Source organism: Ochotona princeps, chromosome 16 (genome assembly GCF_030435755.1).
Source record: "Ochotona princeps isolate mOchPri1 chromosome 16, mOchPri1.hap1, whole genome shotgun sequence".
In the NCBI taxonomy this organism is placed as follows: Eukaryota; Metazoa; Chordata; class Mammalia; order Lagomorpha; family Ochotonidae; genus Ochotona; species Ochotona princeps.
Genome location: NC_080847.1, coordinates 54,393,994 through 54,419,917, shown reverse-complemented (window position 1 = coordinate 54,419,917; position 25,924 = coordinate 54,393,994). Strand labels below are relative to the sequence as shown.

General features: G+C 65.3%; 2 protein-coding genes across 5 annotated transcripts; one reads left to right on the top strand and one right to left on the bottom strand.

The window, feature by feature from the left end:
• The first annotated feature begins 144 nt into the window (after positions 1-144).
• Positions 145-12,649, top strand: LMTK3 (lemur tyrosine kinase 3). The gene is given in 17 exon segments (XM_058674992.1): positions 145-464; positions 881-993; positions 1,739-1,872; positions 2,096-2,246; positions 2,628-2,704; positions 3,090-3,208; positions 4,490-4,577; positions 4,728-4,876; positions 5,124-5,208; positions 5,286-5,407; positions 5,513-5,662; positions 5,772-6,888; positions 6,890-8,279; positions 9,273-9,664; positions 10,652-10,787; positions 11,245-11,382; positions 12,500-12,649. Coding segments are annotated over 17 exon segments (4,461 nt in total). The 5' UTR covers positions 145-381; the 3' UTR covers positions 12,517-12,649.
• A 2,486-nt stretch (positions 12,650-15,135) lies between these two features.
• CYTH2 (cytohesin 2) lies at positions 15,136-22,988 on the bottom strand. Of its 4 annotated transcripts, none has more exons than XM_058674559.1 (12): positions 22,903-22,988; positions 21,641-21,788; positions 21,494-21,560; positions 20,045-20,163; positions 19,499-19,579; positions 18,173-18,285; positions 17,933-18,081; positions 17,558-17,670; positions 15,871-15,949; positions 15,720-15,791; positions 15,467-15,621; positions 15,136-15,393 (listed from the first exon to the last, which is right to left on the bottom strand). In XM_058674559.1, the coding sequence occupies exons 2-12, from the start codon at positions 21,757-21,759 to the stop codon at positions 15,306-15,308; spliced, it is 1,155 nt and encodes a 384-aa protein (XP_058530542.1). In that variant the 5' UTR covers positions 21,760-21,788; positions 22,903-22,988; the 3' UTR covers positions 15,136-15,305. The 4 variants fall into 4 exon arrangements, with proteins under 4 accessions (XP_058530542.1, XP_004597074.1, XP_058530540.1 ...); XM_004597017.3 differs by lacking the exon at positions 22,903-22,988 and adding an exon at positions 22,491-22,863 and having other exon boundaries at positions 15,871-15,947; positions 17,559-17,670; XM_058674557.1 differs by lacking the exon at positions 22,903-22,988 and adding an exon at positions 21,931-22,264 and having other exon boundaries at positions 15,871-15,947; positions 17,559-17,670.
• Between the last annotated feature and the right edge of the window lie 2,936 nt (positions 22,989-25,924).

The following is a 25,924-nucleotide window of genomic DNA, read 5'->3' as shown; positions in this document are numbered from 1 at the left end:
CGCCCGTGTCCCCGGCTCAGACCTGGCCGCATATTCATGTGTGCGTTGTGTGTGTTGGCCACGTCTAGGACACGCTTGTCTCTCTCTGTGTGTGAATGCATGTGAGTCCTGTCCCTGTCTGTTGGCTGCGTGGATCTTTGTGGCATGTGGCGGTCTTTGTGACATTGATGTTTCTTGCGTGGCCGGGTGCATCTGTGCCGGGGCCTGTGTGTGTGTGTGTGTGTGTGTGTGTGTGTTCCGGGGCGGCCCTCCCAGCGTCTTTGTGACGTGTACGTGTCCCCGGCTGCTGATGGCTGGCCACCTTTGTATGTGATGTGCAGTGCGTGTCAGCTGCGTGTGGGCTGTGTGTGCCTGGCAGATGCGGCCTAGCATATAGCAGACATGTCCGGGGCAGTGGCCTGCCACAGCAGTCCTCCACGGGGAATGTGGGCCCTGCAGGCGCCCCAGGCCACCGCCACCGAGGGGTCTGCTGGTCCCCGTCTGTCCCTCCCCCTCCTCTCCCCTCCCTCCTGGCAGACAGAGCTACCCGGAGCCAGTTACCATGACAACGCTCCATCCTCCCTCCTCCCACCTGCCTCTGACAGGCTCCCTGCTCCCCCAATCCTGGCTGCCCTCGGGGGCGGGGCCCTCATCCTCGCTCCCCCTACCCTCTCCCCCCCACCCCAGCCACCCCGGCTCCCAGCTCCTCTCCTCCGTCGGCCTCTCCATCCCTTATCTGTCTGTCCCTTCGCCGAGGGGGAGGGGGGTACCTGAGCCAGTAAGCAGCCCCTCCCTCCCCGAGTCCTGCGTCTCCTGCCCCCCTTCTTGGGCCGGGGGGAGGCCAGGGTCGCGCGGGTCCCCATGGCTGGGGGCTGAGGGCCCGCCCCCCCCTCCTCCCCAGCCGCCACCACCTCCACCTCCTGGCCATCCTGGACAAGATGCCTGCGCCCAGCGCCCTCATCCTCTTCGCGGCCGTCTCCGCCTCCGGCTGCCTGGCGTCCCCGGCCCACCCCGGTGAGTCTGCAGGGCCGCGTCCGGCTCGCAGCACCCCCACACCTCTCCCAGCCTGGCCGCCCGCAGGCGTCCCCTGCGGCCCCCGGGCACCTGTGCGCGCTTGCCGCACGCAGCCTGCGCCGGCTGGGCCTGCGGGCGGCCGCCTGGGGAGGGGTCCTTGGGCCTCCCTGCGTTCGCGTGCACGCGGGTGCTGTGCAGGGTGCGCAGCAGCCGGGCTAGACAAGGCTGCGGGCGGAATTGGGGGCACGGCACGGGAGGCTGCTGCGGCCTCGGGGCGGACCCGTGTGCACGCCGTGTGCGAGACAGGTGCCAGCCCCCTACCTGGGGGCTTCCAGCATGGGCCAGGATCTGCCAGCCTGCAGCCGGGGGGCCGTCCTCTTCCGCGAAGAGGAGTAAGGAGGCCGTCCGTGGGAGCCTATTTTAAATTCGGAGAGCTCCAGGCCTCACTGTCACTCCTGCATCCCTCAGGCCGCACCAGAATCCTTCCCATCCTGGGGAAAGGGGGTGGTGTAAGGTGGTCCCACTTTGGGGCCAGAGGAGAGGCCCCACCCCCAACCCAACCAGCTAGGAAGGCCCCAGACTACGACTCCCACAATACCGTGGGCCACCGGGCTCCTCTGCCAAGCGGCTCCTGGTCGCAGGGCATCATGGGCGTTGTAGTCCACGGCCGTCCAGGATGGGAGGGGCACAGAGTGCAGGGGCCCGGGGCTTGAACTCCGGACTCCAACCCAGCCTGTGCCCACAGATGGATTCGCCATGGGCCGGGCCCCTCTGGCTCCTCCCTACGCTGTGGTCCTCATTTCGTGCTCAGGCCTGCTGGCCTTCATCTTCCTCCTCCTCACCTGTCTGTGCTGCAAACGAGGGGATGTGGGTTTCAAGGTGAGGTGTCCTGGGGGTTCAGCGTGTGAGGAGGAAGTCGCCGACCAGGCCTTTCCCCCAGCCCAGGAGGAGGCGATGCAGGGTGGGGGTGGGGGCACCCTCTGGCCCGCCACTTGGAATGCAGATAGGGGATGGTGTCTGGGCTGGGCTAGGGCAGGGCCCGCTGTGCCCTCAGCCATGCACTGCTCCACCCCATGCCCCTGCCGGTTCCCCCACCCCGCAGGAGTTTGAGAACCCTGAAGGGGAGGACTGCTCCGGGGAGTACACTCCCCCCGCCGAGGAGACCTCCTCCTCACAGTCCCTGCCTGATGTCTACATCCTCCCGTTGGCTGAGGTCTCCCTGCCGATGCCTGCCCCGCAGCCGTCACACTCAGGTAGGGTCCTGCACCCCGCCCAGGGTCCCGGAGGAGGCTGCCACGGGATTGGGGAGCGGGCAGGGATAGTCCTGGCCGATGGCAGAGGTGGGAACCCCTGGTAGTGGCCAAGAGGGAAATGGACCCACAGCATCTCCGTAGGAGGCCATTGCCCAAAGCTCGGCCTTCCAGGCAGCCAATGGGAGGCTGGCGTGGTGTCATAGGATCCTGGGACACCCAGGGGCGGGACTGACTGGGTGCTGAGCTCCTGTGGGCAGCCAGCGAGGAGGCTGGGACTGCCGGGAAGTCTGGAGGCAGCCAGTGAGAAGCCGCTGAGTTGGGGGTGGGGTTGGTGGCCCTTGGGGGACAGGCTCAGGGGCCTCCCTCTCCCTGCCAACCCAGACATGACCACCCCCCTGGGCCTCAGCCGCCAGCACCTCAGCTACCTGCAGGAGATCGGCAGCGGCTGGTTTGGGAAGGTGAGTGGCGTCAGGGTTGGGGGGCATCCTCACAGCCCCACTGTGTCAATCTGCCCCTCCCCACGCCCCCAGGCCACCTCATACCTGGTCACCTCCCCCATCCACCCCCCCACATCTGTCGGTCAGCGCCTCCCTCCTCACTCCATTGACCACTCCGCCTCGCCTCCACCTGGCTGTCCGCGCCTCCGTCCGTCTATCCATCCTTCCATCCGTCCCCGCGTCCATCGGACTCTGGGCCTGTGAGTCTGTCATTCCATGTCTGGTGCGGGACAAGGGCTGTGGAGGGAGCAAGTGCGGGTCGTGGCGGGGGAGTGGAGGAGCTGGGCGCCAAGGGCGATGGGGACCCGGCCAGGGCACTCGCTGACTCCGTGTGCCCCTTGGCCAGGTGATCCTGGGAGAGATCTTCTCCGACTACACCCCAGCCCAGGTGGTGGTGAAGGAGCTCCGGGCCAGTGCCGGGCCGCTGGAGCAGCGCAAGTTCATCTCGGAAGCACAGCCATACAGGTATTAGGGGAATAGGTGGACAGTGCACAGAGGTCAAGTATCAGGTGGGTATGTGGAGAGTTGTCAGGCGGACAGGTGGGCAGTGGATAGGTGGACAGGTATCAGGTGTCAGCCTCGCGCCTGGGTGTGCGCCACCTGGTGGCCATACCTGGCACGGCAGGCTCACAGTGTGGGTCTGAATTCTCCACCCATCTTCCTGCTGGTGGAACCCCAGTCTCTTTGCCTGCTGTGCCCGGGTACCCTCGGGCAGAGGGCAGCAGAGAGAATTGCTGGCGCGGGGTGCCCTTCCTTCCTAGAAGCCAGGTCACACACACCACTGTTTTGGAAAAAAGTCACTCCACCTTGCGGAGGTCACGACATACATGGAGAAATACCATCTTTGAGAGGCAGAGTGCACACCTTGCCCTGCAGATCCACTCCCCAGGGGCCTGCAGCGGCTGGCAACGGCGAGGCATCCGGGGCTCCCACTGGGTGCCAGGGACTGACTCACTCGCTTGCTGCCTGCTGGGGTCAGGGCCAAAGCTGGGTGTGTACACCCCACCCCACACCCGCTATGGGACATGGGTGTCTCAAGCAGTTTAGTTTTAATCTCCAGGCCAAACGTCCACCCTTAGGAACAAACACTGAGAAACAAAAGACAGGACAAGAGTGCCAAGACGGTGTCAGGCAGCGTGTGTGACAGAGCTGGGGGTCACTTTGTGCCACTGGAGAGGCTGGGTGGACCCAGGGGGACTGGCCCTGCAAAGCCTTGTGGGAAGCAGGTCCCAGGCAGCGGGAACAGCAGGTGCAGGAGCATGGAAATGAGCTACCTGAAGAGCAGGAGTGTGGTTAGGGTGCTGGGAGAGCAGTCACTCGCTGGGCCAGCGGCTCCTCTGCCCTTCCCGGACTCATCCCACAGCTGGGTGAGGAATACCCGCCACTGACCAGTGAGGGAAACTGAGGCAGGCACGGAGTGAGAGGACTCAGCAGCAATGACCCTGCAGAAGCTGCAGGCAGGACTCAGCCCCAGCTCTCACCCAGTGTGATGGTGAAGAGGGCACGCCAGAAGGTTCTTTTGGGGCCATGGGGGGACAGTGAGCCAGCAAGGAAACTCCAAGTGAGGGGGCAGGCTGGAGTCGGAGAGGGCAGGGGCTGGTTTGAACCAGGACGAGAGGCAGGAATGAAAGCCAGGAAGTGCCGACGGGTGAGGGGGTGCCTGATCCAGGGCAGTGGGGGGTGAGGAGAGGGAGACCCGGGCGGGCGGGCATGGACCCCTGATACAGCCCTCCTGCTGCCCCCCAGGAGCCTGCAGCACCCCAATGTCCTCCAGTGCCTGGGCCTGTGTGTGGAGACGCTACCTTTCCTGCTCATCATGGAGTTCTGCCAGCTGGTGAGCAGGGGCGGCGGGCGGGGGCTGGGCGCGCCCCCTGCCTTCCGTGGCCACCACCTGTCCAGTCCCAGGGAACACTGAGGCCAAGCGGCATGCCCGCCTGCGCTATGCTAGCTTCAGTCTGATCCACCTCCTCCTCCTCTCTCCCAGGGGGACCTGAAGCGTTACCTGCGGGCTCAGCGGCCGCCCGAGGGCCTGTCCCCGGAGCTGCCCCCTCGGGACCTGCGGACACTGCAGAGGATGGGCCTGGAGATCGCGCGTGGGCTGGCGCACCTGCACTCGCACAACTACGTGCACAGGTGGGCCGGGAGGGCTGACCTGGAAGAGGGGAGGACAGAGAGAAGGAGAATGGGTGAGGCGAAGAAGGGAGAGGGGATACAGCAGATGGAGGAAGAGTCCAGAAGGAGGAGGAGGAGGCGCCTAGAGAGGACAAGAAGAGCCGGAAGAAGGGAGGTGGCGCCCGAGCAGGCTGGGGCAGCAGGTGCAAGGCCGCGGGGCCGGGCTGGGGCTGGCCCCGCATGTGTTCACCTGTGCCCCCGTCCCCAGCGACCTGGCCCTGCGCAACTGCCTGCTGACCTCCGACCTCACCGTGCGCATTGGAGACTACGGGCTGGCCCACAGCAACTACAAGGTGGGAGCTGCCCTGCTGTGGGCCGGGGGGCTGCAGGGGTGGCTGCAGCCACCTGACCCCACTGGCTTGTCCCGTAGGAGGACTATTACCTGACCCCAGAGCGCCTGTGGATCCCGCTGCGCTGGGCAGCGCCCGAGCTCCTCGGGGAGCTGCACGGCACCTTCATGGTGGTGGACCAGAGCCGTGAAAGCAACATCTGGTGAGCCGACGCGGGCAGTGTGTGATGAGGGCTGCCAAAGCCCAGAAGGGGCTGGGACGCAAGCCTGACTCCTCTGTGCTGCCTGCTGTGCCGATCGCCCCGCAGGTCTCTGGGGGTGACGCTGTGGGAGCTGTTTGAGTTTGGGGCCCAGCCCTACCGCCACCTGTCTGACGAGGAGGTCCTGGCCTTCGTGGTGCGCCAGCAGCACGTGAAGCTGGCCCGGCCGAGGCTCAAGCTGCCCTACGCTGACTACTGGTGAGGGCCAGGCCCAGCTGGCATCCCAGACCATCCGCATGCCACCCAGGGGGAGGCCTGCGTCCCCGCATCTCCTCTCTCCTCTGAGACTCTTGCCTGTTCCTGGCAGGTATGACATCCTGCAGTCCTGCTGGAGGCCACCTGCCCAGCGCCCCTCGGCCTCCGACCTGCAGCTGCAGCTCACCTACCTGCTCTCGGAGCGGCCCCCCCGGCCCCCCCCGCCGCCACCCCCACCCCGAGACGGCCCCTTCCCCTGGCCCTGGCCGCCGTCCCACAGCGCGCCACGCCCTGGGACCCTGTCGTCCCCCTTTCCTCTTCTGGATGGCTTCCCGGGCGCTGACCCAGATGATGTGCTCACCGTGACCGAGAGCAGCCGCGGCCTGAACCTCGAGTGCCTGTGGGAGAAGGCCCGGCGGGGGGCAGGCCGGGGCGGTGGGGCACCGCCCTGGCAGCCTGCGTCTGCACCCCCAGCCCCCCATGCCAACCCCTCCAACCCCTTCTACGAGGCAATGTCCACGCCCAGTGTGCTGCCCGTCATCAGCGCTCGCAGCCCCTCCGTGAGCAGCGAGTACTATATCCGCCTGGAGGAGCACGGCTCCCCGCCCGAGCCCCTCTTCCCCAACGACTGGGACCCCCTGGACCCAGGCGTGCCCGCTCCCCCGGCCCCTCAGGCCCCTTCCGAGGTCCCCCAGCTCGTGTCCGAGACCTGGGCCTCCCCGCTCTTCCCGGCGCCTCGGCCCTTCCCGGCCCAGTCCTCCGCCTCGGGCAGCTTTCTGCTGAGCGGCTGGGACCCCGAGGGTCGAGGCGCCGGGGAGACGCTGGCAGGAGACCCCGCCGAGGTGCTGGGGGAGCGGGGCACCGCCCCCTGGGCCGAGGAGGAGGAGGAGGAAGAGGAGGAGGAGGAAGGCAGCTCCCCGGGCCAGGACAGCAGCAGCCTTGGAAGGGGGCCCAGCCGCCGGGGGGCCCTGCCCTGCCCCTTGTGCAGCCGCGAGGGAGCCTGCTCCTGCCTGCCCCTGGAGCGAGGCGACGCTGTGGCTGGCTGGGGGGGGCACCCCGCCCTTGGCTGTCCCCACCCCCCCGAGGACGACTCGTCCTTACGGGCAGAACGGGGTTCCCTAGCCGACCTCCCCTTGGTCCCCCCCGCCTCGGCCCCCCCCGAGTTTCTGGACCCCCTTATGGGGGCGGCGGCGCCCCAGTACCCCGGGCGGGGGCCACCTCCCGCTCCCCCCCCCCCCGCCGCCGCCTCCCCCCCGGGCACCCGTGGACTCGGCCGCGTCCCCCGACCCCTCGTCGGCCGTGGCCAGTCCCGGCTCAGGCCTTTCGTCTCCGGGCCCCAAGCCGGGGGACAGCGGCTACGAGACCGAGACCCCTTTTTCCCCCGAGGGAGCCTTCCCGGGTGGGGGTGCGGCCGAGGAAGAAGGGGTCCCTCGGCCACGGGCTCCCCCCGAGCCACCCGACCCAGGAGCGCCCCGGCCACCCCCAGACCCGGGTCCCCTCCCGCACCCAGGGACCCGGGAGAAGCCGAACTTCGTGGTTCAAGTGAGCACAGAGCAGTTGCTCATGTCCCTGAGGGAGGACGTGACAAGGAACCTCCTAGGGGACAAGGGGGCGACACCCCGGGAGACAGGACCCCGGAAGGCGGGGAGAGGCCTCGGGAACAGAGAGAGAGTCCCCGGCCTGCCCCGGGACCTGCCAGCCCCGGGCAGCGGGAAGCCAGCCCCAAGCCTGCCCCACTCTGTGAACGGGGAGACGGTGCTGGAGACCGGGGCCCAGAGAGCCCCCAGGGCAGAGGAGAAGGCAGCAGAGAACGGGCCTCTGGGGTCCCCCGAGAGAGAAGAGACAGCGCTGCAGAATGGGGAGCTGACACCCCCAAGGAGGGAGGAGACGCTGGCGGAGAACGGGCCTCTGGGGTCCCCCGAGAGAGAAGAGACAGCGCTGCAGAATGGGGAGCTGACACCCCCAAGGAGGGAGGAGACGCTGGTGGAGAATGGGGCCCCGAGGCTGCTCAGGAGCATGGAGAAGCCTGTGGAGACTGGGCCACGGAGAGCCCCCGGGCCCTGGGGGGAGATGCCCGAGAATGGGGAGCCAGTCCCAGAGGCCGGGCTGGAGACAGCCCCCACAGCCAGCACGGCGGACTCACCCCAGAGCGGGTCGCAGACGGGCCATGGCCCCCTTGGCCCAGTCCCCAGGAGCGGGACGCCGGGTCCCGGGACAGAGAGGAGAGCCCTCGAGACTGGGGGGGCGCTGAGAGCCCCCGGGGCTGGGAGGCTGGACCCCGGGAGTGGGGGCCGAGCCCCAGTGGGCACGGGGACGGCCCTCGGCGGCGGCCTAGAAAGCGGCGTGGACGCAAAGGCCGCGTGGGCAGACAGCACGAGGCCGCCGCCGCCACCGCCACTGCCCCCGGAGGCACAGCCGAGGAGGCCGGAGCCAGTGCCGCCGAGGGCCAGGTCGGAGCCGGCATCCGAGGCCGAGCCCGGGCTCCCAGACAGCAAGGCCGGAGGAGACACGGCACCCAGCGGAGACGGGGACCCCCCCAAGCCCGAGAGGAAGGGCCCCGAGATGCCACGGCTATTCCTGGACCTGGGACCCCCACAGGGGAACAGCGAGCAAATCAAAGGTGAGAGGGGCTACCCCGGGGTGCCAAGGGTGGGCTGGCCAGCTGTGGTGGCTCATGTCCTTGCTGTGGCATGCCTCAGTTTACCCATCTGCCAACACAGCAAGGGACAGCACTGACTGCCCAACAGTCATAGCTAGATGAGTGTTTCTTTTAGCCTAGCAAGGAGGTAGGAGGCACCTGCCCAGCACTGGTGAGCTGGCAGGCAGCACAGTCAGGCTGTCTTTGGAAAGACAGCTGGGTAAAGACCCCAGCAGGGAAGGTAGAGGCCCCTTCCAGGGTTGGACATGGAGGAACAGTGGGGTTTGCGGAGGCGGTGCCCGAGGCTGTAGCACAGCTCCTGTTCGGAATAGGAACTCCCCAGTTCTTTGTGCTAGTGGCTCAGGGACAGGGGCCATTGGGGTGGGGGGCTGTGGTGGGCAGCGTGTGGCCAGCTGGCAGCCAGATGCTGGAAGTGAATGGCTCAGGGGAACCGGGGGCCGGGAATGGCTTGCTTCTGCATCCCTCCCCCACAACCCACAATTTCCCTGCCGGGTTTCTAAAGGGGTCACCCCTGGGGACCCCAGGTCAGCAGACACGGGGCAAGGGCAACCCAAGGGGAGGGCTCCTGTGACAGCCAGTGAGGGGCGTAAAGTGACCCAGTGCTCTGGGTCACCCCAACAGTGAGCAAGGTGGGAGGGTGGCCAGGTTTCCTCCTGCAGTGGGATGGGGAGGTGCTGAAGTCTTTCGCAGAGGCCAGGGTGGGTTCCGTTGGCCGGGAGGCCCGGAGAGGCCCAGAGAGGCTCGGGGAGGCCCGGAGAGGCCCGGGGAGGCCCGGGAGGCTCCGAGAGGCCCGGGGAGGCCCGGGAGGCTCCAAGAGGCCCAGGGAGGCTCCGGGAAGGCCCGGGGAGGCTAGGAGAGGCCCTGGCTAGCATCGTGCTGCCCAGGCATTCCTCCCGAGCCCCGGGTCCTTGCGGACAGGCCTCAGTGTCCCTCCCCGCGTCTCTCCCCTCGCAGCCAAGCTGTCGCGGCTCTCGCTGGCCCTGCCGCCCCTCACGCTCACGCCGTTCCCGGGGCCGGGCCCACGGCGGCCCCCGTGGGAGGGCGCGGACGCCGGGGCAGCTGGCGGGGAAGCCGGCGGGGCGGGGTCGTCGGGGCCGGCGGAGGAGGACGGGGAGGACGAGGAGGACGAGGACGAGGACGAGGCGGCGGGGCCGCGGGGCCCCGGGAGGGCGCGGGCAGCCCCGGTGCCCGTCGTGGTGAGCAGCGCCGACGCGGACGCGGCCCGCCCGCTGCGGGGGCTGCTCAAGTCGCCGCGCGCGGCCGACGAGCCCGAGGACAGCGAGCTGGAGAGGAAGCGCAAGATGGTCTCCTTCCACGGGGACGTGACCGTCTACCTCTTCGACCAGGTGGGGAACTGGACGGGGCGGGGCCTGCTGGGGTCACGCCCAGACGGGGACGGGTCTGTGGCGGGCGTGGCCTAACTGGAGCCTCACCCATGGATGAAGGGTGTTGGTTGGTTGGCTGAGGCCACACCCAGGGGCGGGTCTGTAGTGGGCGTGGCTGGAGGGGCTTTGGGTATGGTTTAATAGGGCCACACCCACGGATGGGGCGGAGCTGAACAGTGGGCAAAGCTGAAGGGGTTGTGGGGCGGGGCCTAAGTGGAGTCACATCCACAGATGGGAGTGGGCCACGCCCAGAGGGGCAGCGTCTATGGTGGGCGTGGTCAGGGTTCAGGGCGTGGTCTGACGAGCCACACCCATGGTGGAAGGGACTGTGGTTGGTTGGAGGCGGGGTCGAGGGTGGGCGGAGCCTGGAGCAGGTATGTGGAACTGGATTGACTGGCTCGTTATGGGAAAGGGGGAGCCTGGAAAAGGAAGGATCTGGAAAGGAGGGGGAGCGTCCTTACCTGGCAATCAGGAAGGAGCTGGGAAAGGCCAAGCGTTAAGAGGATTAGGGCGTGTCTGGGTGGGGGACTGATCCTAAGCCGGGTTAGGACAGAGCTTGTCCACTGCGGTGGGCTGGCTCGGGAAGGGCGGGTAGGCCTGCCTCGCCCAGGGCTAGCCATGGGGAGAGTGCTGGGGGAGCCTAGGAGGAGGGTGGACAAGGTCAGGAATGGCTGGGATGGAGGAGGATGGTGAGAGTGACCAAAGGCCATGGGAACAGCAAGAAGGGAGCGTGGGTGCTGCTTTGGGGCCGACGCGCCTGGCACCCGGCGACCGCCAAGCTGTGGGGCCTGAACGCTCTGGAACAAAGGCGGCCCCAGCTCCGGGTGGGACGGGGTTGGGCGGGCTGTAGGAGCAGGAGGCCCTGGGCGCCAGCGGGGGCCTGTGGAGGCGCGTGGCGGTGGGTGCGGTGGCGTGCGACCCCTCGCGCGGCCGCTTTTGCCTTCGCAGGAGACGCCAACCAACGAACTGAGCGTCCAGGGCCCCCCCGAGGCGGACACGGACCCGTCCACGCCTCCAGCGCCCCCGACGCCTCCCCACCCCGCCACCCCCGGAGATGGGTTTCCCAGCAACGACAGCGGCTTTGGTGAGGGGCGGGGCCTACACGAGAAGGGTGGGGCTGGTGGGCGGCCCTACACGAGGGGCGGGGCTTCGGTGCTGGTGGGTGGAGCCTGTGGGCGGGCCTACACCTGAGAGCCGGGCTTGAAGGCAGAATCAGACCGGTGGGCGGACCTATACAAGAGGACAGGGCCTAAACGAGGGGCTGCCAGTAGGTGGGGCCATTCGGTGAGCGGAGCCACCAGAGGGCGGGGCCGTGCGAGGAGCTGCCCAGTGGGCGGGTCTACAAGGGGGCAGGGCCGTGTGGGCTGCCAGGTGGATGTGGCCGTCCAGTGGGCGGGTCTACGAGAGGGCTGGGCTTGCGAGGGGGCTTCCGGTGGGCGGGTCTACAAGGGGCGGGGCCTTGTGGGGCTTCTGGTGGGCGGGGCTACTCGTGGGCAGGTCCACCCACACGCGTGGACTCTGCTCTCGCACCACCCCTGCAGGAGGCAGTTTCGAGTGGGCGGAGGATTTCCCCCTCCTGCCCCCTCCAGGGCCCCCCCTGTGCTTCTCCCGCTTCTCCGTCTCGCCTGCGCTGGAGACGCCGGGGCCCCCCACCCGGGCCCCCGACGCCCGGCCCGCAGGTACTGCGCACCCCACCAACGGGGCAGCGCTCCCTCTCCCCTCACCCCTGCGTGGTGGCGGACTGCCTCATCCACTCACTGGCCAGGGGGGCAGACAGGAAAGGCGTTGCGAGCCAAGCCACAGAGGGAGGACGGGCCAGGCCACAGAGGGAGGACGGGCCAGGCCAGAGGGGGGACGGGCCAGGCCACAGAGGGGGGACGGGCCAGGCCACAGAGGGGGACTGGCCGGGCCACAGAGGGGGGACAGGTCAGGGAGCTCCCTGGGACATGGCTGCGATGCTGTGGGAGCCGCTGAGTGGCCGGCCGGCTCGTGGGCCCTGCAGTGTGTCAGCTGCACCTGGACCCGTGCAACCCTGGCTAGGACCCCATGCGGTGGATCCTAGGGCCCACGGAGGAGCCAGCCCCTGCCAGGTTTCCCTGGGCGCCACATGGCCAGTCCTCAGTACCCACCTTGCAGGGGCCAGGGCTCACCTAACTCCTACCCGAGCAGGCAGCTAGCTGCACGGGCGGGAGGACTCTGGACGCACGATGTGCTCGGAGCCGGGCAGAAGCTTATAGCTGAGGAGGCAGAAAGTACAGCCCGGGCTTTTCAGGGTGGGGCGGCCCATTCCTGCTACCCGACCCCCTCTCCAGCCTGATCTGGGTCCAGGGTGGGCAGCTGGGAGGGCCGGTGTGGGATGACCTGGAGGGGGAGTGGGCTCAGGGCCAGAACTTGGTGCTGGGGTACTGTGATGTCTGAGGAGGGCCAGGGTTCAGGAGCCCCTTGGGACACCGGTGAAACACCAGATCCCTCCGCTTGGTCCACAAAGATAATGGATGCTGCGGGCAGTCGCAGCCACTAATAGGTGTCTGCTGGACGCTCACGTGTCCCTTTGAGAAGTGGACGCGGGCTGCACTGCCCATTGAAATTGAAGACCCAGGCTCGCCAGGAGAGGGCAGGAAGAAGTGGGTGCCCTCCCCTGTCTCTGGCCTGGCTTCTCCAGATCTGTGAAATACATGGGGCCGGAGGGGATGCTGGAGGGCACGGCGGCCAGCTCCTCGGAACAAGGGTGGGTGGTGACAGGGGTCAGTCCTTCACCCCATCTCCTCTGCTCTCTCCCCCGCTTGGCATCCTCAGGCCCCGTGGAGAACTGACTCCCCGAGGACCCGACCCCCTTGCGCCCCCAGAAGAGGGGTTCAGGGTAGAATCTTCTGTGGACGACGGAGCCACTGCCACCAACACAGACGCTGCAGCTGCCGCTGCCTCCGCCTCTGGGGAGGCCGCCGAGGCCGCCGAGGCCAGGCCCTCCCCCTCCCCCACCATGTGCCAAACGGGAGGCCTCGGCCCCCCGCCCCCCAGCCCCCCGGATGGCTCCTCCGATGCCCCCGATCCCCTCGGTGCCAAATGAGGCAAGAGGCCCAGCCCTCCCTTGGAGAGCCACCGTTCTTGGAATGGAACCGAACTCCTGTGGGCCTGGCGCCCCCCTGGCACAGCAGAGGCCCCTCCTCGCCCACCCGTGGCCCTGGCCCCACACAGCGGGGCTCAGACCTCCTTGGGGACCTGGACTCAACTCCCTTACCCTGCACCCATCTCATGCCACCCCTTTCCCCCGCCTGGCCCCTGGAGTGGGCCTCTGGTTCAAACCTTCGCGTGGCATTTTCACATTATTTAAAGACAAAAACAACTTTTTGGAGGAACGTGGAACCCGCGTGTTTTGGGAAGAGGGGGCGGCGGCGCCGTCCTGCCCTGCAGTGGCCCTGCCTCAGTGGCCTGCCTTGCCGCTCGGCCCTCCAGCCCCCGGAGTTCTCCACCCACGCCCCACCCCGGCTTCCTTCCTGCTGGATTGTTTCAGTCGGCCTGGGGCCAGCTCTGCTTTCTTCCCTGTCACCTCTTCCTGTCACTATTGTGGCAGCCTCCGTTTGTCCTTGCTCTCAGCACTTCTGGCCTTCACCTCTGTCTGCTGCCTGCCAACGGGGCCCCACCTGCCCCCAGGACCTTGGCACTGGCAGGTCTGACCAAGGGGGGAAGGGACAAGGGTGGCCTCTGGCTTGGGAACTGAGGTGATGGGGACGTTAGGTGAGGGTCCAGGGGAGGAAGAGGAGGGTTTCCTGGTGTTAGGGCCCAGGCCTGCCATCACAGCCTGAGGGTGGGGGCTGTAGCCTATGACTCCCACCCTTCAGCAGCCGAGGCGGGAGGCCAGTGGGAGCCAAGCGGAGGCACAGTCTGCCCCCAGCCCCGTTCCCTGCGGCCTCCAGAACATGGGCTGGGCCCATGTCTGTGTCCAAATGTCCCCTTTTTACAAGGACATCAGTGGTACTGGATTACGGCCCGCCCTCATCTTAGCTAATTATATCTGCAGTGACCCCATTTCCGAGTAAGATCACATCCACGGATGCTAAGGGGACAGGAATCGGGGGACACACGCACACACATTTCAACCCCTAGAAGGAGAAGGCTCGAGTTTGGGGCCTTGCTTGAGAAGGAATCTGGGAACCCACCTCCTCAGTCCTTGGGAGAGGGCAAAGGTAAAGACAGTGAGGTGACAGTCACCTGGCTCAGGCGTCTGCAGCTCCAACCGTCAGAACAGTCCAGCCATCTGGGTCACTGCTACTTGCACTCAGCTGGCCCAGCCCTGGTGCGGGTCGCCACAGTCACAGGCCTCCACACCCTTCCCCTGTGGCCACCAGAGGCCCTTCCTCGGGACAGACATTTCCCCGGCTCCTGTCCTTGGGGCTCCCCACCGCTACCCCGCAGTCACACCTGTCTGATTTCAGTCCTGCCCCTCACCCCGGCACACCGACCCTTCCCCGCCTCACCCCTTGGCTGACACGGTGAAGGGCCCGGCAGCCTGCCTGGGCCCCCGGAGACAGCTGCAGTCTGTTTGCCCAGGGCCCTCCTCTCTGGGAGCGGCTGGCACTCCACCGGTGGAGGGGGCCAGAACCTCTTCACTGACACCCCACTGTGGCGGAGAGGAGAGGGGCAAGGGGCAAGTCCCTCCACTAGCCTGGAGCAAGCCCTGCTCCCAGGATGCCCACTGCGAGCAGCCGGTGTCACACAGCCAGCTGGCAGGGGCTACTGCCCACAGAGGCAGTGCTGCCACTGCGCTACCAAACCCTTCACGCCAGCAGGTGCCAGCAGGTGCCGATGGCCCAAGGCAGGACGGGCAGCTCTACCCCGACTCGAGCGTGCAACGACTGGGGCTGGACATGTGCACGTGGACCAGGTGGAGGGCGACACCTCTAGGCAGGCCACACGGCCAAAGCCATGAACCTGCCATCTCCTCCTGAGGGTCTCCACAGCACCTAAGGGTGGCATGGGGCCCAGAAATCCTATACTGCAGGGGGACCACGCACACCCCAACTAGAGGCAAAAGGGGGCATCGTACATTCTGAGGCTTTCCCTTCAGAGGTGGCCTCACACTGCAGGCCTGGGCAGATCTGCTGGGAGTTACACCCAGGCCCGGGCTGTTTTCTCCAGCCACATTCTTCCCTGACCCTCCTCCAGGTCCCCCCATGGCACTCCAGCTTGGCCTGCGTCACTGCCCTGGGCACAGCTCATGACCCCATCAGCTTGCACAGTCCACTCCAAGCCCACCGCAGGAGTGCCACAGCAAGGGCTGAGACTGGGCAGGGGCCGTTGAGCAGCGTGCAGAAGGCACCCCTTCCCCTCACGGGGCCCAACAGCCTCTGCCAGGGGCAAGGCTAGCTGGGTGGCTGTGTGCCAAGGACCTCCACATGGCGTCAACCCCACGAAATGAGGGCTCTACAGGCGGGAGCGGTTAAATAACGAATAAGATTACCAACAGTGTGTTAATTACAAATGACCAGTGAGGAGCCAGAGGTGAACTTTCCAGATGGGAACCAGGATCCGCAGCCCCAGGACCCGGGGGGGCCGGCCACCCGGCGGGGCAGCTCCAAAATAAATAACGGTGTCGGGGGCGGGGTCAGGGCTGCTCCTGCTTCTTCTTGACCGAGATGCGCTTCTTCCGGGCGGCCAGCATCTCGTAGAAGGGGTCCACGCTCACAGCCGCCCTGCGGGGGAAGCGTGTCACAGCGAGGAGCAGGCGCCAGGCCCGCACACCCGCCCGCCTGGGCCAGCACTCACTGGATGGACTTGATCCACGCGTCCTTCTCCTCCTGGGTGGGCGCCGAGATCCGGTACACCATGTGGTTGCCCTCCACCACGCGGCCGTCCGCCTCGGTCTTGCAGGCTTTGATAAGCTGCCCCTTGTTGTTGGGAATGTAGAGCTCAAAGCAGTTCTGGGGTGACATGGGGAGAGGAGGCAGCACTGAGTGCCCGCCTGAGGCCGGGACCCTCGTCCCCGCCAGGGCAGGAAGGGGGACAGAGCGAGCCTAACCGGCTTCCGGGGGTCGTCCACCTCGCGGATGCTCAGATTCTCCAGGGGGATGATTCCTCGGGGCTCCTTGTCCTGTGGGACACACAGAGCTCTGGGTGCCAGCCCCTCGGGCAGCGCAGGGCTCCGGCCCGGCCCAGCAGCCCCTGCTCACCGTGGTGTACTCAAAGTAGTAGAGGCAGTTGTCTGTCAGGATGAACCAGCGCCTTTTCCAAGTCTTCACCCGGCCCCCTGAAAGGGAAGGGGCGGGAGGGGCCGGGCTCAACGGGGGGACAGGGCCGCGGGGAGACGGGGCGGGAGAGGCGGAGCAGGAAAGGCAGGGCTCTCCGATCTAGGGCGCAGCGGGCGTGTGGGAGAGAGACAAGTGGGCACAGGTGTGCGTGGGGGTGCCACACTTCTGGCCCTCCTCCCCAGGGGCCTGAGGCCGGGGCAGCCTCTCCCCGCGTCTAGTGCTGGGCACCAGGCTGGCTGGGTACCTACCTCCTGGGGCAGACAGGAGAAAGCAGGCAGGGCCAGGTGCAGGAGGAGGGAAGGCAGGAGAGGGGGCGCCCCCAAGAGCCGCAGGCGACAGAAACAGGGCAGGCCAAGGAGGGGGTGTGCGGGGCCAGGCAGAGAGAGAGGCATGGCGCAGCCAGAACACGGAGAGGGGGCGGGGCGGGGCGGGAGGGGGAGAGAGGGAAGAAAACCAGTTACGTCCACTCAAGGGAGCAATGGCCACAGCCTCTCTCCCTGGGAAGCCAAGGCCCTGGGCCCAGCATGGTGGCACCAGCCCACCCCTGGACCTCTCTGCCAGGAGAGCCTGGTGGGGCTGTGGCACCAGGTCCTGCTGTGGGTCACCGCACAGCCAGGACAAGACCCTGGCCTGGGCCCGAGGAGGACGCTGGGTGCTTAGCTCCCACACAAACTTGCCCTGTGACCCTAAGACACCCTTCTGCCCTCTCTGGACTCTACCCTGGAGTCAGCCATCCTACCGCCCACCTGCTGGCCGCCGCCACCCTGAGCAGAACCAGCCCCCAGAAGCCCTCTCCCAGCTGAGGATTCTAAGCGAGCGCTCCTTGTTCTAGCAGATGCGCTGGGCCAACAGCAGGGCGCGAGGCCACCTCTGTCCTGTGACCACGGGACGGGGCCTGCACCGCAGCGCTTTCAGATGGGCTGCGGGAATGTGTCCTGCTCAGGGAGTAGCCTACCGATGAGGGTTCTGGGGAGACACCCTTTGGACTGCCTGGTCAAGAGCATGAGGCCACACCCACAGGTCTGTGCAGCCCTTGGCCCTGGCCGGCCTCTGTCCTCAGCAGCTCCCCCCGCACAGAGCCAGTGGCTCTCAGCCCAGGGCTCGGGGTGACCGGTGCCCAGTGAGCAGGCAGCCAGCGGTGATGCAGACTCCAGCACCGCACCCCACTCAGCAGCCCTGGCTGGGCAGGGGCTCGAGTCATGCCAGCCCGTGCAGATCGCCCATCCCCACTGGGGAAATAATCTGAGGGGCCAGGAGTCGTCCAGGGACTCTGGGACAGGTGTCCTTGCCCACTCCAGCTCTGTGCTGCCTGCTTGTGGGGACGAACTGGACAGGGCTGCAGCCGAGGGGACATGGGCCTGACTTGGTCTGCTGCCTGCGGTGGAGGCGACCTCGACGAACACTCCCGCCTATTGGGGCCAAACCAGCACTTCCCGCCCAGAGGCACGCCTGGCCCAGGACATAAGGCTGAGCACACTCAGGAAGGCTCAGAGAGGCCAAACGCCTGCCTCAGGTCACACAGCAGGTTTGTATGAGGCCAAGTGCAGCGCCCAGACCTGCAGGCCCCCAGCACCCCATGGAGGAAGGCGGAGAGGCCGCGGCAGACGTACCCAGCTTCAGGAGCCAGCCCTCGCGGTCCGGGTTGAAGAAGGTGTGGGTGAGGTCGTTGCCGTCGTCCTCCGGGATCTTGAAGGGCTCGTTGCGGATGCTGTCATAGAGGTTCTGGGGGTGGGAGGGGGTCAGGTCAGAGGGCCCGGGAGGGGTGAGGGAGAGCGGAGTCACCCCAAGTGTGAGGGGCAGAGGAGCAGGCTGGAGGGGCAGACGTGTGCAGCAAGCCCAGGGAGATGGGGACAGGCAGAGCGACAGCAGCCAGACGCAGCGGGGCCACATGCCGGCAGAGGAGACAGAGACACAACTGCGGCAGGGGCCCGTGCCAGCGCCCCCCCGGGGAGCCCTCAGCCGGGGAGCCGGGCAAGGGCCTGACCCTCAGCAGCTCCTCGGGCAGGTCCCCGCCCTCGTTGATGCCCCGGTTCATGGCCACAAAGCGCTCGAGGCCCGGCTTGTCGCGCACGTTGGGGTTGTGCAGGCTGGTGTTGAGCATGATCACGGCGAAGGACAGCACGTAGCAGGTGTCTGCGCAGGTGAGCACGGGCACAGGTGAGCCTCGGCCGGCCAGCGGGGCTGCCCCAGCCCTGCCTCCCCCAGCCCGGGGGCGCGTCCTCACCTGTGGACTGGAACACGCCAGGGTTGCACAGGCAGTAGCGCTGGGCAAAGGCCTCCATCATGCGGTCAATCTTCTGGGCCTCCCCGGGGAGGCGGAAGCTCCACAGGAACTGCCTGGATGGGGACCGGGGGTTGGGGTGTGGGCGCCCCTCCTCACTGGTCAGCAAGCAATCTAGACACTCGGGCCTTGGCATGTGACCCCCACCCCAGGGGTGCAGCTCACAGTCAGGGTGCAGGGGAGGGGGTACCTGGGGAACTGCTCAGGACGCCCACCTCCCATGCCAGAGCACCCAGCTATTCCCGTCCGATGCGGCTGCCAGGCAAGGAGTGGTCCTTGGAGCCCCACCACCCACAGGGGGTGAACACTCAGCTGGGGCTCTGGCTGCGGGGTTCAGCTTGGCCCAGCCCTGGCTGCTTGCTACAGGCACTCAGAGAGTAAAGCGGGGGATGGAAGAGCTCTGCCTGCCTTTCAAATACAACGAAAATACATCTTTTTAAAAATCTGGGGGCTGAAATGTGGTATAGCGGGTAAAGCCACTGCCTGCAGTACTGGAATCCCATATGGGCTCTGGGTGGAGTCCTGGCGCTCCACTTCTGATCGCGCTCCCTGCTGAAGTGCCTGGGAAAGCAGTGGCAGCCAGCCCAGGGCTTGGGTCCCCACACCCATACTAGATACCCAGAGGAAGCATGGCCCAGCCCGGGCTGTCGTGGCTATTTAGAGAGTGAACTAGAGGATCTCTCTCTGCATAACTGCATTTTAAACAAAACATTACTAAATAAATCTTGGGCCCGGCGGCGTGGCCTAGCAGCTAAAGTCCTTGCCTTGAACGTGCCGGGATCCCATACGGGCGCCGGTTCTAATCCTGGCAGCTCCACTTCCCATCCAGCTCCCTGCTTGTGGCCTGGGAAAGCAGTTGAGGACGGCCCAAAGCTTTGGGACCCTGCACCCACGTGGGAGACCCAGAAGAGGTTCCAGGTTCCCGGCATCGGATCGGCACAGCACCGGCCCGTTGCAGATCACTTGGGGAGTGAAACATCGGATGGAAGATCTTCCTGTCTGTCTCTCCTCCTCTCTGTATATCCGGCTTTCCAATAACAATAAAATCTTTTAAAAAAAAAAATCTTATAAAAGAAAATTACGAGGACTTCTCGGGTTCAGCTTTCCAAGGCAGGCCCGTGTGCCCAAGTGTGTTGATGTGCAGGACAAGTGGACACCTGGATACGGCCACCCCTGCAGGAGGCCCTTGGCAGGGCCCCTCACACTCCACACAGCACTCAGCTGCCCACCTGTGCCTGTGTCCCTCTGCCCCCACTGCCCGCCCCGCACCTGAGGGCCTGCACCAGGTTGAGGTCGGTGAACTCGTGCAGGTCCACAAACGCATGGAGTACCGCCAGGTTCAGCTCTTCCCTGGAGACACAGGGAAGGGTCACTGCAGGCAGGGGCCCCAGACAGCTGCCTGCCACCACCCTGCAGGGTTGCTCAGTCGGCCCCTGGAGCCCCACTTTTGCTGCACCCTTGTTGGAGGAGCCGCAGCCATCACCCAGGTGACCTTCCGTCCCCCCTCAAGTGGCCCCCTCTCCCCAGGATGCAGACGCAAGCTCCCTGTCCTGAGACGGTCCTCATGTTCCCAGGACACCAGTGGCCTGCAAACGCCAGGAGCCAGCCCCATGTACCCGGCTGCCCTCAGCCTAGGGGCCAACAGGGTCCCCAGCGTATTCAGCTGGCCAGCCCCATGTGCACGGGCAGCGCTCCCGTGTGGACGGCCACCTCCCAGGTATCTGCAGGCTGGCCCAGACCCGAGACACCCTCCTCCCCACGGCAGTGGAGTCCCAGGGCCAGGCATGGTGTGGAGGGGAGCGCAGGGGCCCTCACCGCTCCCCCAGGTAGTCCCCGATGGCCGTCTTGTTCAGCCCCTCGCCCTTGTACAGGAACCGGGCAATCTCCTCTGGTGTGTTCTGCAGCAGTTCGTTCTCCACCAAGAACTGGATCCCCTGGTGGACAACGGTGGGCTTTCAGTGGCCTTGGGGGCCCAAGCCTGGTGTCCACAGCCACAGCCACACACAGCAGCTACATGACCGCCGGCCTTGCTGCCTCCAGCCTCTGTCCAGCTACCCCGGCTGTCTACACCAAGAGCAGGGGCCGATCGCCAAACCCGCCTACTACGTGACGCTACAAACAACCACCACTTCGAACAAGAAGAAACGACCCACAGGGCAGCTGCTGTGGGCTCCTCAGGCGTCCACGCTGCAGCCCAGAATCTCTCTTCTGGGGCCCCAGCACTGCCCAGCACCGGCCTGGGGCCTTGGGAGACCTTGTGGACCTGGGGCCGCTCTTGACATGCACTGGGTTAAGCTGCACCCTATTCAATCACAGACTGGAGTCCCGGCTGCTCCACTTCCCATCCAGCTCGCTGCCAGTGCGCCTGGGAGGGAAGTGGAGGGCAGCCCAAGCCCTTCGACCTCTGCATCAGCGTGGGAGACCCAGATGGAGCTCTTGGCTTTGACCTAATTCAGCCTGGCAGCTGTGGCCATTTGGGGAGTAAAACCAGCAGATGAAAGGTAGCCGTATCTCTCCCTTTCATATAAATAAGTCTTCCACAAGCCTGGCACAGTAGCCTAGTGGCTAATGTCCTTGCCTTGCAGCCACCAGGATCCCATACGGGTGCCAGTTTGTATCCTGGCTGTTCCATTTCCCATCCAGCTTCCCGCTAGTGGCCTGGAAAACAGTAGATGGCATAAAGCCTTTGGACCCTGCGCCCATGTGGGAGACCCAGTACAAACTCCTGGCTCCTGGTTTTGAATTGGCTCAGCTCCAGCCATTGTGCCTGCTTGGGGAGTGAACCAGTGGGTGGGAGATCTTCCTCTCTGTCTCTCTTCCTCTCTATATATTTGCCTTTACAATAAAAATAAATGAATCTTTAAAAAAAAAAGTCTTCCTCTAACTGGTGAGTACCTCTCCCTCCCTCCAGCCAAGCCTGGGTGCCCCCTTGTCAGGGAAGCCCTCCAGGGTCCGTCCTCAGGCCACAGCCCTGGCATCTGGTGCCTGTCTCTGCAGGGCACTGGCCAATCCTTTGTGCACGCAGAACAGGGAACAGCGACCAGGACCTTCCTGGCAAGGGACAGAACACAGGCAGATACCCAGATGTTGGTCCACCTGCTGCTCTCAGGACAAGCGGCCAGCCAGGACCTGGGCCCAGGCCCCAGGACTTAACCTGTCGCTTCACAGAGACGGGCAACCATCTCACCCTGGACCCGGGAGGTGCCACATCCCCCTGTCGGCCTGCGTGCTGCTAGCTGCTCCCAGCCCTGGGGGCTCCGATACCTTCTTGGGGTCCATGTTGAACTTCTTCCTGCCCATCGCCATCTTCCGGTTCCGCTGTAAGGTCTTACTGCGAAGAGGCACAGAGCAGGGGGGCGGTCAGCAGCGGCCTGGGCACCCCGGCCCGCAGCCCCACGCCGTGGGCCTCACCTGCCCTCGTTGGCCTCCAGCCCCTCCACTTCGCTTATGGCTTCGCTGAGCTCCTCCCGCAGGCGCTGGATCTCCACCAGGAGCTCCTGCTTGCGCCGCCGAATGTTCTCGAGCTCCATCCGCTCCTCGGGGGTCAGGTCTGGGGGTTCTGGGGAGCCGGGGAGTCGGGAGGGGCAGGTCAAGAAATTTTTCCAACTTCACTTTCGGGGGGCGTGCAGAGCCTTCAAGGCTCGCCCCGTGTGGGTGCGGGCAGGACGAAGCTGCCTGGCAGCTGACTGATGGCAACTAGCCTGGGCCGGCAGAGTCCTGGGGGGACAAGCGGGGTCCGGAGCCTGCAGGGCTGCGGGAACCTCCACGTGGGGATCCAGGACTTGCAAAGGGGCCGTGGCGTCGCATGCCGGCCGAGGCGGCAGCTGGGGGCCGGGGTCTGCAGACTCGGGGGTGCAGGCGCAGTAACTGCAGCCGGCAGCTCGCCGAGGCGGCGAAGCGCGGCGGGGTCCGTCTGCTCGCCCGTGCCAGGCCCGGGGCTCGCTCGGCCTCTCCGGTGCCGAGGGTTCGACCCCGGCCTCGCCGCCGCCGCCGCCGCCGCCGCCGCCGCCGCCGCTCCATCCCGCCCCCTCCCGCCGACACCGGAAACGGGCTCGGCCCAAACAATGGGCTGGAACGCCCGGCTCTCGGGGGGCTCCGCCGCGAGCCCCCCACCCGCAAGGCGCGGATGGCGACGCCGGAGGGGCAGGCAGCGAAGCCCCGCGCGGCCGCGGCGCCGGGGCCAGCGACCCCCCACGATCGAACGTTCGCGACAAAAAACGCTCCGTTCGCGGCCGGCCGGCCCCGCCCCTCCGCGGCCTACCATAGACGCCGTCCTCCATGGCGGCTAGGAAGGCCCGCGGGGAGTCCGGGGCGGCCCCGCCAGTCGGGCCTGGTTCCGCGCTGGCCCGCGGGCTCGGCTGAGCCCGCTCAAACGCCCCGGGAGCCACCGCCGCCTCCTCAGCGCCAGCCCTCAGCGCTGAAAACACTCTGCCTTCGTCGCCCAACCGCCCGGCCGCTAGGCACCGCCCCTCCTCTTGACACCGCCCAATCCACGCCGAGCCCTCCGCTCGGCTCCGCCCCCGACGTCAAAGGCTAGTCCTCCAGGGCCAATAGGCACGCAGGAAGTAGATGTAGCACTGTCCGTAGACGGCCCGGGGGCCCAATCGGAACGCCGGCAGGGCGCCAGACCCCACCCCCGAAACAAAAGAAAGGCCTTGGCAAAGCTGGCCTACCAATGAGAAGCCTCGCAATGCGCGAGTCAAGCACACTGGGCCTGCGCGTGAGCACCCGGCACGCCGAGTCTCGGCCAACCAGGTTCCGACTCAGACACGTTGCTGGGGGCGTTACTTTGCGAGTCTTGTTGCTAAGGGGGCGGGGCCGGCGCCGTGGGTTGATTCCGAGAGCCACACTTCCCAGCGGGCCACGCGGGCTTCGGACCGCAGTGGTTGCCAGGCAACCAAGGGTCGCGTTCGCCTCCCTGTGTCGGACTTCTCCCTCTCGGGTTCCACCTCCAAACCCTTTCCTCAGCACCGCGCAAGAGGCCGTCCATTTCGGCATCTTGAAACGGTAGTGGGACGAGAAAGACATTCTTTTCTTCCAAAGCCATGCCACTTTGGTGCCAAGTCACGTAGAATGGCACGATAGGGAAAAACGCCAAATATGGTGCAGGCACAGGCTCTGCCTTCTGCCTCGTATTGCTTCTCAGGCTCCGCCCTCTCTTCACCAAGCCCTCCCGTTAGCTTACCATCCTCCCCTAAAGACGCCACCCCTTTGCTCAGCACCTTCCCTGATCTCTGCTTCCTCCGGGGGCTCCCCACTCTGCTCTCCTCACCCCATCCCACCGCGCCCCTCAATCTCCTGCTCTCCGCACCTGGAGCCCTCCCCTTCCACTGCCTCCTGTTTCCATTCCTTGCCCTGCCGGCAGGTACGCGGGTCCCACCTGGATGGAAACCACAGAGGCATTGTAAAGTCAGACCCCAGTGATGCCCGGGGCTCATCCTCATGTGCGTCCCTGGGTTGCGCAGGCAGGGACGGATTCAGGGCCAGGACCTGGCTAAGCAGTAGGATTAGATATGGAGACTTCGAGCCTCCTAATCCCTTCATTGACCTTTCTGAGTGACCGGGTCCTGTCCTGCCCGGCAGAGGGAGGCATGGTGGTGCGGGCTTTAATTCTCCCAATTCTCTTCTTCCAAACCCGGTCCCATCCTCGTCCCGTCACCCCACCATAAGGTCTTTTGCCATCCCTGGGATTCCATCATCCCCTGTTCCTTCCCGGGACACCCTGAGCTGTGAGAGTGACCAGCTAATTAATCCCATCCGGTCATTACACAGGGATTCTGAAGGATAAAGGGAGACAGGGAAACCGGAAGGGGGCCGCCAGCTCGCTGCAGTATTCGCGCAATGATGTGCCTGGCCTGGGTCCGGAGCTGGGCATGGGGACACGTCCTCCCCTGCCCTGGCACCGGTTCGCTCTGCGACTGGCTCCCAGCCTGCTGGACACTTAGGTGGATGGCAGCCGGAGGCGGGGTGGGGCAGGTCTGAGGAGCTGTGTCCCAGAAACACACTCATCGATGGCCTCACCAAGGAGCCCTGAAACTGGGGGTGACAAACCTGTGTGGGGAATACCCCCTTCTCCTGTGTGGGCTTCAGAGCTCCCTCCTCTTTGCCCAGTCCCCTGAGCTAGACCAAGGACGAGGTAGCCCTGCCCTTAGCCATGACCCTGATACTGCTTGCTGGCCCTGTGAGTCCAATAACCTATTTGTAGGGTGGCAGAGAGAAAGAGAATCTTCCACTTGCTGATTCACTCCCCAAGTAGCTCCAACAGTCAGGGCTGGGCCAGATGGAAGTGAGGAGCCAGGAACTCCATCCCAGTCTCCCACATCCACACCTTCCCCTGCTTCCTTACGCACACAGCTGCATTGAAAGGAGAGTGCCCAAGTTCAAATTGGCACACCACTGTGTGTTGCCCGCGTCAGCAACATGACACCGACCTCCGGCCCTGGGACTCAGACGCCCAAGCTCAGAGTGCGTGCCCCCCCAGAAGGCCCTGTGCTGTGTACCTGCATGGGCTGGAAACCACCCAGGGCCCACACCCCCACCGCCAGACCCATCACCAAGGGAGGACCTCACAGAGCCTTCAGGTTCCCCTGCCCCATTCCACATAGGGGGAACTGAGGCAAGCGCCGTGTTCCCCATCGCTCACTAAGTCAGTAGTTCAGGTTTCACAGCATAACTTTCTGGACCTTCCCCAAAGCACTGCATCCCCCCGGCTCGAGCCGATTCTAACCCCACTGCAGGAACCAGGAGAAAAAAAAAATAGATATCTGTATTTATATTATATATATATGATACATGTATGTATAGAAACAGACATGTGTTGCTAGGTGTAGGATTCCAGAGCATTCTAGACTCCCCAGTCTCGGCCCTAGCTCCATCCCTGGTCCACGAAGGAGCCCTGTGACTGTTACGATCTCTCTGTTGAGCCCTCACCCTGCAGGGTCAGCTCAGCAACACTGCTCAGCAAGGCTGGGTCCACCTCCAGGAAGGGTTGCACAGCCCCTGTGGAGGCGATGAGAGCGCCCAGGCTTTGGGAACGGCTGCCTCTGGATGCGCGGAGCCTTTTGGCAAGGACGGAAGCACAGGAAGTCATCTGGAACCCATTGGGAAAAGCAGAACCAGCACGCGGCGAGAGCTATGGACTGCCACTCCTTCCTGGACCCTACAGAATCCCAATTCCTTTGGACATTCTAGAATGGCACTTAAAAAAGAAAAACAACCCTGTGGATCCTCTGCAAGCATTGCCTTTCCCCTCGGCTGGATGTTCTGGAAGAACTCCCACTCATTCCTTCTTAACCCACAGCCTTGCTCCTGTTGCGTGCATTCTAGAAAATTCACTGCATTTTCTAAGGCCAAGCCAGTGCTTGCCTTTGAGGTCAACTTGAACTCAGAGTCAACCCTTTGGCTCTCGGAAACCACAGTTTTGTTTGCTTGACTCACAATCATTCCTCTTTATCTTGGGCCAATCTAGACACAGAGAGACCCGGAACATTCTAGACCTTAGGTAGCCTAGAATAAATTGCTGGTCAGTTGCCTGGGTCAAACACAAAAGTCCCTTGCTGCTTATGTCAGTCCACAGTGGCCTGCCCTCTCCCCTTGACCCCTAACCCAGACCCAGCCACTTGGAACAATCTAGAACCAACACGAGGCCTGAATTCTGGTGAGACTTAGGGAGGGGATGGGAGCTGAGGAGTCTGG